Source organism: Pogoniulus pusillus, chromosome 14 (assembly GCF_015220805.1).
Source record: "Pogoniulus pusillus isolate bPogPus1 chromosome 14, bPogPus1.pri, whole genome shotgun sequence".
In the NCBI taxonomy this organism is placed as follows: Eukaryota; Metazoa; Chordata; class Aves; order Piciformes; family Lybiidae; genus Pogoniulus; species Pogoniulus pusillus.
Genome location: NC_087277.1, coordinates 4,446,954 through 4,458,517, shown reverse-complemented (window position 1 = coordinate 4,458,517; position 11,564 = coordinate 4,446,954). Strand labels below are relative to the sequence as shown.

General features: G+C 43.3%; 1 protein-coding gene across 3 annotated transcripts; it reads right to left on the bottom strand.

Annotated features, from left to right (window-relative positions):
* Window positions 1-7,458: 7,458 nt before the first annotated feature.
* Window positions 7,459-11,506, bottom strand: ENY2 (ENY2 transcription and export complex 2 subunit). 3 transcript variants are annotated; one of them, XM_064154162.1, is made up of 5 exons: window positions 11,399-11,506; window positions 10,911-11,003; window positions 9,893-9,963; window positions 8,640-8,714; window positions 7,459-7,738 (listed from the first exon to the last, which is right to left on the bottom strand). In XM_064154162.1, exons 2-5 carry the CDS (start codon window positions 10,976-10,978, stop codon window positions 7,662-7,664), a joined length of 291 nt encoding a protein of 96 aa, XP_064010232.1. In that variant the 5' UTR covers window positions 10,979-11,003; window positions 11,399-11,506; the 3' UTR covers window positions 7,459-7,661. The 3 variants fall into 3 exon arrangements, with proteins under 3 accessions (XP_064010232.1, XP_064010234.1, XP_064010233.1); XM_064154164.1 differs by lacking the exon at window positions 11,399-11,506 and adding an exon at window positions 11,302-11,375; XM_064154163.1 differs by lacking the exon at window positions 11,399-11,506 and adding an exon at window positions 11,084-11,285.
* Between the last annotated feature and the right edge of the window lie 58 nt (window positions 11,507-11,564).

Below are 11,564 nucleotides of genomic sequence, written 5' to 3'. Positions count from 1 at the left end.
ACAGGTTTACGCTGGATATTAGGAAGAAATTATTCACAGAAAGAGTGATTACCCATTGGAACAGGCTGCCTCAGGAGGTGGTGGAGTCACCATCCCTGGAGGTGTTTAAAAGGAAGCTGGATGAGGCACTTAGTGCCATAGTTTAGTTAATTAGAAGTGTTAGGTGTTAGGTTGAACTCAATGATCCTAGAGGTCTTTTTCAACCTGGTTAATTCTGTGTCTCTGTGATCAGGATGCTTAACATATGGTTGTAAGGGTATTGCTGTGTGGTTGCATAGATGCTGAGCTGTAAATTTGGAAGCTACTAAAACCAAAATCGCTGAGGTGGCTTCTGAGAGAGCAGAGCCTCAACTGGCAGCAGATCTTGACAGTGTCTCTGTGCACTCAGACACTTTTAAAAGTGCTTATACATGCTCACTGGCTGGCCTCCTGGGACAGTACATTCATTCCTTGCCGGTGCCCAGGAAAGAGAAGGAGGCAGATAATAAGTAACCTAACGTAGAGATTTTTGTTTCCAGAGCTCTGAGTATGCCTCCACTTTCAGTATGTTCAACAGATGGGGTAGAGGAAGGCTTTGTCAGCTCATGGGAAGTCAACTTCTAAGCTATGAAGTCCTTTCATCTCAACAGACTGACTTTTAGCAAGCATGTAGTATATTTAAAATCGTATTTGACACTGGGAAAATGTGCACACTCAAAGTGATTTTTTGGGAAGCTGTCACCAAAAGAGGCCAAAGTGCAGCAGTGACTGCATAGGTCTTCCTGACCTCAAAGCAGGCTGCAGGAGTTTGATTCTCTACTGCACTGGGTATTTTTTGTTGCTCCTTCCTCTTCTCCCAGGCAACCAGCAATAGAACAAGGGGACACAGTCTCAAGCTGTGCCAGCGGAGGTCTAGGCTGGATGTTAGGAGGAAGTTCTGGACAGAGAGAGTGATTGGCATTGGAATGGGCTGCCCAGGGAGGTGGTGGAGGCACCATCCCTTGAGGTGTTCAAGAAAAGACTGGATGAGTCACTTAGTGCCATGGTCTGGTTGACTGGATAGGGCTGGGTGCTAGGTTGGACTGGATGATCTTGGAGGTCTCTTCCAACATGGTTGATTCTATGATTCTATGATTCTAAGCCACCAAAAAAAAAAAATATTGTAATGGCTACCTGGTAGTGCCACTTCCAGTGCAGATTCTGAAGGTGCTGTGTTTCACTCAGTTACACCTGTCCTGGGGCTAACAGCTTCAGCTTGTGTTCAGCTGAAGCAGCATTTCTCTTTATGGAAACTTTTTAAAAGCTTCACCTTGGAAAGTATTAGGAAACAACATTTGAGATGCCAGTCAGCTTTGCCAGGACAGAAGAGTTATGTTCCAAGCAGAGGACATTTATAAGAATCCATGAACTGCTCTGGATCTTACATTTTTGGGGATGCCTCTTTTCCTTTTCCAAGTGAGCAGAAGTATAAACATGGAGTATTTATTCTGGTTTTCCCTTCTCAGCTGGAAGAAGCTCAGCTGCTGCTGCCAGCTCTGGGGAAAAACTTAAGGATCCACCATGTTTTTTCATAGTTTGTCCCAGTGATGAAGCAACTGGACTTTTACAAGCACCACATCATTGAAAATTTGCATTTAAATTTACTTCTATTTCCACCAACAATTTCGGCATTTCTCTGTTTAAAGTGGTCTTTGTTTCCTGTGTTTCCTGAAGAGCTTCTGACACATCACATTCATATTTTTCTATCAGCTTTCTTTCCAATAAACTAGCACTGGGAGAATGGTAAAGCTTGACTACCAGTGCTATCCCTCAATAATGCTCTTGTCCCTGTCAGTTCTCTTTCCTTCTTCCTTTCAAAATTACAGGTCATACATCATGGGAAGTTGTAGCCAGATGGGATTGGTCTCTTCTGCCAGACAACCAGCAACAGAACAAGGGGACACAGTCTCAAGTTGTGCTCGGGCAGGTCTAGGCTGGATGTCAGGAGGAAGTTGTTGACAGAGAGAGTGATTGGCATTGGAATGGGCTGCCCAGGGAGGTGGTGGAGTCACCATTCCTGGAAGTGTTCAAAAAAAGACTGGATAGGGCACTTAGTGCCATGGTATAGTTGATTGGACAGGGCTGGGTGAAAGATCGGACTGGAAGATTTTGGAGGTATCTTCCAACCTGGTTGATTCTGTGAATGCATTCACCACTGAAGTACACACATCAGAGATCAGTGTTACTATTATCTCTTTTCTTACTCATCCAAAGATCCCACGACAGCAGATGATGACTTTGGTATCACTGCTTTCCAGGGAATTAAATGTTGCTTCTCCACTCTGCACTAGATATAAAAACTCAACGTTGTGCTGACTTTGTACACAGGCAGCTACTGGGAGCCAGCCAACAAAAGCGGCCAGGTTGTGCTGCCCTTGTCAGTATTCACCCACAGGCTGCCAAGCCCAGCTTTTATCAGCAGCAACGTGTTTACCTCAGGATCAATGATTGAAAGCACGGATAAACTCTTTCCTAGTAACTCCAACAAACAGAAACCAGCAGGTATTTCTTTCAGAGGTGTTTTTTATGATCAACTGCTGGGTCGCTTCATTAGTTATAAGGGGAGTGTAAGAACCACTTTAAAGAATAGAACTGTTCTGACAGAAAGAACCATGATAAATCTGCAAAACACTAAAGCAAGATTAGGCCTTTTCTCATTCCAAGCAGAATGCTTATTTACCAATCCATTACACAGAAGTAGTGAAATATAAATTATTTATGAGGAAAGTAATTTATTTTTCCTCATTTGGGGCTTCAGTCATTCCAAATTCAGCTCTGCAGCTACAGCTGTTTCCTTTAGAAAGTGAAAAACTGGCCAAGTACAATTCGATTCTGAATTTAACTGCAAATATTTAGAAATCTGAAGGAAGCCAGCAGATAAAAGCATTGCCTAGTTTTCATTGCTCCAGTGACAATCTGATCATCCCTAACTTAAAGCCAAATATTTAAGTGCCACAGTCTGACAATTAAATGTGATGAGGACGTGGGCTAGGTGGTGCAGAGCTGTTACCCTCCAGAAAGAAGAGCTGAGAAGCAGCAGTATTTTTTTAATACCACTGATGGACTCTTTCTGGATTTCTCCTGTACTCAGCACTGCTCAGGCCACACCTTGAGTGCTGTGTCCAGTTCTGGGCTCCTCAATTCAAGAGAGATTTTGAGATACTGGAATGTGCCCAGAGAAGGGCAACAAAACTGGTGAGAGGCCTGGAGCACAGCCCTGTGAGGAGAGGCTGAAGAAACTGGGGGTATTTAGAATGGAGGAGGCCCAGGGCAGAGCTCATTGCTCTCTACAGCTACCTGAAGGGAGGCTGTAGCCAGGTGGGGTTGGGCTCTTCTCCCAGGCAAGCAGCAACAGAACAAGGGGACACAGTCTCGAGTTGTGCCAGGGGAGGTCTAGGCTGGATGTTAGGAGGAAGTTCTTTCCAGAGAGATGATTGGCATTGGAATGGGCTGCCCAAGGAGGTGGTGGAGTCACCATCCCTGGAAGTGTTCAAGCAAAGCCTGGATGAGGCACTTAGTGCCATGGTCTGGTTGACTGGCTAGGGCTGGGTGCTAGGTTGGACTGGATGATCTTGGAGGTCTCTTCCAACCTGGCTGATTCTACTCTATTCTCTAAAGATTTCAGACATACTTGTTCTCCAAGTGGTAAAGGTCTACCCTGAAGCATTCTGGCAGTAAACAAGAATGAAGAAGAAAGGGATGGGGGGGGAAACAACAGAAAAACAATTGAAAAACCTTTGGTGGCAAAAGGCTGCAGTTCTATCTGACTGGAATCTTGACATCCCAGTAGAATTTCTTGGTGATGTTACTGGTTTATAACATTTTTTTGACCATGCCAATGTGGAGAAGTATTCATGGACAAATAATTATCTGTAACCACTTTCAGCTCATTGTGTATTTCACACCCCTCAGGGCTTGACTAAGGAGAGGCTAAGCTAACTTTTTCTATTGGCCTGTCAATGACAGCAGTAGGACTATTCAATTCACTGTCACATAGAATTTGGATTACTGCACATCCAGAGCTATAATTTACTCTAGCTGTTATCTGACCTTTTATTTCAATGTCAGTGTACAAACTGATTTTATTTTTCACAAGCTTCTCTACAAAAAGACCAAGCTGAATCAGCTGCTAGAGTGTACATATAGAGCAGCCACTTAAAAGATCTATTGGCCCACAGCTAATTCACATTAATCCTGAATTGTCACTTCTTGACTATTTAGTTCTGTGTGCTGTCTGCCTTAGTAAAGACACTTTCATTACACTGAAAATGCACAGTTAATTCATCTATCTGCCTGTAAATGTTATAGATCTGGAACTTCTAACAGCACAGATCATCTTATTTTTCAGTGTGTGAAAAAAAAAAACCTCAATAGGACAATGAAGTTCTGGCTGAACCCTGAATGTTAGCAATTGTTTTCAATACTCAACCCAATGAGCAGCAACTGAGATTGTACAGAGAAAACTTTGCAGAACGAAGCCACCCTGTGCTTTTGTGAAGTGAAATCTGCATTTAAAACAAACATTTGAGGCTGCTAAGGAGACCTATTTATTCCTCAAAAAAAACCCTCCCATTGCTGATATGTCAAATCTAAGTCTTAGAAGAGCCATCAAGATACCTCTGACCGGATTACTCCAGTTTAATTTGGATCTGCCTATGTTTTCAGATATGAATTTTTACCTGGCTATCAAATGGAGGCTGCAGTGATGTGATTAAGAGAACTCATTGGGGGGACTTGAGCCATTAGGCTCTTCACATCAAAGAGCAGGCAGCATTACCTTGAGATGGAAGCTGCTGGTATATGTCTGGAAGGCAATCACTCACTCCTCTTCCTTCTAGGCCTCTGAATGCATAGTAACCCAGTCTAGGTAGACTTTACAGCTTAATTGTGGAAGCACATAAAAGAGCTATTTGTCAAGAGTTTACCTTCAGATTGGTCAGCACAGCTTTCTGAAAATTCCTGTATTCAGTCTTTATTCTGTGCCAAACATGGGCTGCCTGCAGAGGAGAACCGCAACTCACAGCAGCTGCACTTCAACTGTCATGTTCTGTGTGGAATCTCAAATGTTTGCTAATCAAACAAGCCTTCCACAGTTCAGTATATGAATACCTTAAGTCTTACCCTGGCCCACCAAAGTGAAGGAAATAAGTGAAAGCTCTGGAGCAAACTACTGTGTGCCCATGATGCACTGCTGCTATTCATCAAACAATTACTCAGTGCTGGTCAGGCCACACCTTGAGTGCTGTGTCCAGTTCTGGGTCCCTCAATTTAAGAAAGATGTTGGGGTACTTGAACGTGTCCAGAGAAAGGCAGCAAGTCTGGTGAGGCAGCTGGAGCACAGCCCTGTGAGGAGAGGCTGAGGGAGCTGGGGGTGTGCAGCCTGGAGAAGAGAAGGCTCAGTGGAGACCTCATTGCTCTCTACAACTACCTGAAAGGAGGTTGTAGCCAGGTGGAGGTTGGTCTCTTCTCCCAGGCATCCAGTGACAGAACAAGAGGACACAGCCTCAAAGTGCATCAGGGCAGGTTTAGACTGGACATTAGCAAGAAATTCTTCACAGCAAAAGTGATTGGCATTGGAATGGGCTACCTGGGGAGGTGATGGAGTCACCATCCCTGGGGGTGTTTAAGAGGAGGCTGGATGAGGCACTTAGTGCCATGGTTTAGTGAATTACAAGGATAGGTGATAAGTTGGACTCGATGATCCTAGAGGTCTCTTCCAACCTGGTTAATTTTGTGTGATTCTGTGATTACTTTTAAAGTTGTGCAAAATATCAAAGAACATCAGCAACGTTCTCTAAGAACAAGAATAATAATATGGAAGATAATTTACAGCTATATTAAATAAACCCTCTGCTAGGTGGTGTGAAGAAACATTCTGTACTCCAGCATAAATCATTGCATAAATCAAGTCCAGAATGAAGAGCTCAGAATTTGCTATTTTAACCAAACATTCTGCAAATTCAAACATTGAATTAACAGACCCAATGCAAATAAGTAAATAAATAAAACAAGATGGGCTTATAAGTAGAGGGATTTTCTTCTACCATCCACCATTGTGACATCTATCTCTGTACAGAGACCATGCTGCACATATGGTTAAACTGGTATGAAGGGTTTAAGAGTGTATGGGCCCTCAGAGGAGCATTGTTATACTGCAGCAGATCCCTGAGCCTGGCTCCTGAGGCATTGCAGCCGCAGTCAGGACATGAGACCAAAGGTACTTGTGGCCAGTCACATCTTTAACCCACTGAGCATCAGTACTGCCCAGTTTACACTGATTTTTGTCTAGTGCCAGACTTGACCTTTGACTGTTGACAGACTCCTCTCTCACATCGATTCCCCAGTTCCAAGCAGCCAAGTTACCAAGCCACTCGCAGTCTGGCACGGCTAGTCCTGCTGCTGCCACGTATTCCCAGCCCAGTGCGGTGCCCAGGTCAGCGCAGCCACAGCCAAAGCTGCCGGCGCGCAGGCAGCGCGGAAAGGAGGCGCTTCGCCCTGGCGCACACCGCGGGACGTTCCTCTCCGCTGCCAAACGGCGGGGCCGGGGAGCGGCGGGGAGCAGTCACCGCCTGGCCCAAGCGTGAGGCACGGGTGCCCCCGAGCGGCTCCTCGGGCAGCCGCGATTGGGGAAGTTGAGGAACCCGCTAGAGCCGCCACTCTTCAGAGCATTCCTGTAATTAGGAGTATAAAGATTCACACTGGGTCAGTTGTAATTAGGAGTATTCACATCGGACCAGTTAATTTTTCACAGTAGCTGAGTCACAGCAGTATCTAATTGCTCAGTCAGTTTCTGCTTTCATGTCTCCTGCTGTTCATCATCTGTTAGCTCAAACTGATCCTGCATGAATCGAGCATCTCTTTCATAAACTTTATTTTGGCAGCTCTTTATGGTGTGATTCCAGATGCAAGAATTTAAAAATGTAGCATCTTAAGAGATGCTGACAAATTATTGTATTATATTTGAAACTTCCAAAGGCCACAAAGATCCACCTCACTGAAAAATACCAAAAATAGCAGCAAAGCTAGGAAACAGTCATTATTGTGGAGCAGAATTGTGACTCTCTTTTCATTAAATAAACTTGAAGAGGGAATTACTGCTTTGTTTGAAGAATTCAATCTCTTAGGAATGAGCTGCAGCAGAAGTCAGAGACTTCAAACCACTCTCTACTGAAGTACCAGCAGGAATGCCACCTACAATTTTCATGTAGTCTTCTTCATGCTGCCCAGCTAGTTAGGGAAAATCAGAGAGGATACGAGTTGTAGTACACCACAGACCTTTTTCCCCCACTCTCTGCATTTTTAATTAATGTACTTGTTAACCATGCCTCTTTTCAGAAAATCTGAGCAAGTCTGCACAAATGTGAAGTTGTGGATTATTAAAAGCAGGAGTAAGTGGCACGCTGCTACAGTGCACTGACAGAAGAGCCTTAAAACCTCAAGTCCAAAATTATTCTTTTTTTTTTTTTTAATTAAAATAACACCAAGTTTAAGAAATCAATGCAGTGCAAAGAAGCTTCAACTCATCATATAGAAAAAAAAAAAGAGAAGTTTTTCCATCCTTAAGCATGTAAACTGCATTCCAATCCTGACACCATTGACGTAATACCAAAATGGAAACACTGTATCCCAGATCAATGTCCAAGTTAAAGACTGGCATGCTGGGCAAGGAAGGTTCTTATTCTTTGCAAGAGTTCTTTCTTTACACTGTCTGGTACCAAGGCTGAAACACAAATACAAAAGCAAGTAGTAAAGAAGACAACATGGGAAATATGCTAATACCAAACTTTTACAACAGCTGTTTCTGTTCTTTGTCCTTTCAGTTCTATAAATACATAAAGTAACTGAACCTACTTGATTTTCATACAGCACATCTTTTTTTTTTTTTCCAAGTAAAAGTAGGATAAAATTGAAGTCTGTTGAGAACATTGTTATTATTGGTATTTTTTATCTAGCCATAGTCAAGAAAATAGGAAAATTTCAGGGGAAATAATTAGTAAACAGGACAAACAGCAGAAACTAGTTTGGTTATCCTACCTTTTTTCCTTCACAAATTTTAAGACTCCTAAAAAAATATTTCAGTTATGACCTCAGAGTAAGGATCATCAGTAAGTTATTTTGCAGGTCTATTTTTATTTAAGATTTAAAGAAGTTTCTCCCACTAACACCAAAGCCTATTAGAAAGTCTAAGAACTCTATATAAAGAAGACTGCAGGGTTTCCTTAAGGATCTGTATGCTATGTCCTTTTCATTTCCCCACTTCCCATGACACTAGTACTGTTAGTGCAGACTTTTCACCTTTAAAAAAACTGGAATTACAAAACATCTCTGCTGCATACCCCAATTTTTCAGAGACCATTAAGACAGTTACATAGATGAATACAGACTCACAACTCAGTAACGTAACCTACAAAAGTGGTCTACACATACAGCTTGTCACAGATTTTGAATGGCTGTTACACAATACAAATTTACATGATTTATTTGTAGTTATTAACAAACCATCATCATTTTTCCTTTAATCTGAAGCAGGCAAGCTCATAATGCTGGCTTCAAAATACTAATGACATAAAGGTAGGTATGTTTATTAATGCACTGCCACATCCATGTTTGTGATTTCTTACCTCTGCCTTTGGGCGTGATTTCTGACACCAAGTCATCAACAGTAACATGCTCTAATCCTTTTTCTTTAATGACATCTGGGAAAGAACAAACCCCACATTTTAAGTCCTTTATTTAATTCATTAGAAGAGAATACCTGTGCCAATGTTTAAGAGCCTAAACCTGCATACACCACTCAAAGAGTATAAAGTAGCTTGTGACCTAACTCAGTAACTACTTCACTGTACAGTGGATTTAATCTCTCCTTCAAACAACACATCTAAGGATGGATACATGTCACTACTGATACCTGTTGATCAGTTCATATTTTAAAATCAAACACTGCAGTTTAAGCTTATTTGAGTATTTCCAGATCTGTATTACAGGAGCACTGGAGCAGTGCACAAGTTGGTCCACTCAGCTCTTCAAACACATTATTTACATAATAGAGAGAAAGATGCAATTTGAAAAGGACTGGAGCATACAACAAGGGAAACCACAGAAACAGAATATACTTACTGCTCTCCCTAACTGGTTTAAAAACACTCTGTCTATTTCAGCTAAGTAAAAAAGTGTATCTGAAAGATATACATCTACAGCAAAATGAGAAAGCTATAATTAAGATGACTGCATGATTATTTCATACCAGTATTTAAACAATTGTCTATAGTGCCTTGAAGACTGCTGACATATGCAAAGTCAATTCTGAGAAGAAACCTCAAATGAGTTGCATAAACCTAAAAATATTTTGTCTGAACACGAATGTTTTTAACTGTCTCTCTGTACACAGAATTGATTGTCCCCTAGACATTAAATGTTTTCTTAAGATCTGGCTATTTAAAGATTCATCTGCTTGTGTTCCCTAAGCAGATGACCTTATTTTCAAGAACTGCATTCAAAAGGAGTACAAATGTACTTTTCTCTCCTATATGCAGACAAGAGAGTTTTCTTGAGCATACAATTCTATTTGCTCCATTTTCCTTTATCTCAGATTTTATTCTCCTGTGGTAAGGCAGTCATCTTTCTCAAAACCCAAAAAGCTGCATCATCATGAATATTTAGGGAATCAATTCCAATATTCTTCTGAGAAGCTTAATAAGGTTCAGACCAGTTATAAGATCTTTTTTTTTGCCAAGATGGCAAAGAACTTTCTTGCATGTAAAACCAATTGCCAGGGCTACTTTCCTCTTGCCTGCCTCACTTAAATCAATTCTCAGGTAGTAAAGCCTTCATCTGTGACTTCAATTTGTCCAAAACCTAGGTTGATCACAGTTACCTTTGCAATGTGCTTTCAACTGATCTTTCCATCCACATTCAATCAGTTTGGCTCTCAACAACTCTTTAAGCCTGTTAAAACAATATAAAGCCTTGTTAAGAACAGAAAGTGTTCCCAACACTTTAAATGTGCTTTGATGTGGAAGTTAAGCCTCCAACTACTTCCCTGAGCCCAGTGATTTGCACAAGGGCTCTTTTACGTTTTCCACTGCATATTTCCTTCCCGAACAAAACATGAGAAAGGATCACAAGTAAAACTTGAAAACAAAAGAGGAAGTTTTCATTCTTTTTATCAACTGCATTTAATGTTGGGTTTGTTTTTTTTCCACACGAAGCAAGAGCTTTTCAATGCAAAATAACAGAGGAAAGACCTTTAGAGTTCATAAGTCAATCACTCCATCCTTTGGTTTTCCAGTGTCTCAAGTGTGGAACTTAAAACTGTTTAAAAGGCAGAATCATAGAATCAACCTGGTTGGAAGAGACCTCCAAGATCATCCAGTCCAACCTATCACCCAGCCCTATCCAGTCAACTAGACCATGGCACTAAGTGCCTCATCCAGTCTTTTCTTGAAGACCCCCAGGGACGGTGCCTCCACCACCTCCCTGGGCAGCCCATTCCAATGCCAATCACTCTCTCTGTGAAGAACTTCTTCCTAATATCCAGCCTATACCTACCCTGGCACAACTTGAGACTGTGTCCCCTTGTTCTATTGCTGGTTGCCTGGGAGAAGAGGCCACCCCCCACCTGGCTACAATGCCCCTTCAGGTAGTTGTAGACAGTAATAAGATCACCCCTGAGCCTCCTCTTCTCCAGGCTAAACACCCCCAGCTCCCTCAACCTCTCCTCATAGGATTTGTGCTCCAGGCCCCTCACCAGCTAGGGTTTGTTTTCTATATAGCATTATATAATACTCAGGACTTTCACATGTAGGCATTTACTTCACCTTTACTTCTAGACATAGCTCATGTTTGATAGTATTTAAGACCTCTTAGCGGCAGGGAGTAGGGAGCCTACTTACCTTTCTCGCTCTCCGGTTTCTATTAGTTTTTGGTTAATGGTTGCTCTCATCTGGGCATCTTTATTCATTTTGAAAATCAGGTTTTTCAAAAGCCTACACGGGGCAAAAGAGAGTTTTTACAAGCACTGGTGTCGCCAACACAACACAAAGACAAGTCACTTGTACAGAATTACAGGCAGCGCGACGTCCGCTTACGCGTCCCCCTCAGTGCATGACCTGAACACCAGTATGTGACCAGCTCGGGGATCGAGCACGAACACAGCAGCCCCGGAACGGTATTCACCCGGCTGCCCCGAGGGACCGGCAGGTCACCGGGCCGCTTGCGCGGGCGCCGCCCACCCTCGCCAGGAATGGCTTTCTCGCTGCCGGGCCGTCTCGCCTGCTGCCTCACCCACACCCCACCGGCGACACCCCGCCGCAGCCGGAGCGCGGAAGCGGCCGCTGGGAAAGATGCCGCCAGGCCCGAGCCCACCGCGCCCGCAGCTCACCGCACCACACCGCCGCTACTCCCCGGCGGCAGGAAGCGGAGCCGCGGCCCAAACGCACAGCGCACCGCCTGCTTCCCCCTGCCTCCCGCGCGGGCGCCGCCGGGAAGCGTAGTACGGGAGGATGCTGCCGCGGCCCCCGGCCCGAACTGGCGCCCTCGGCCTGGAC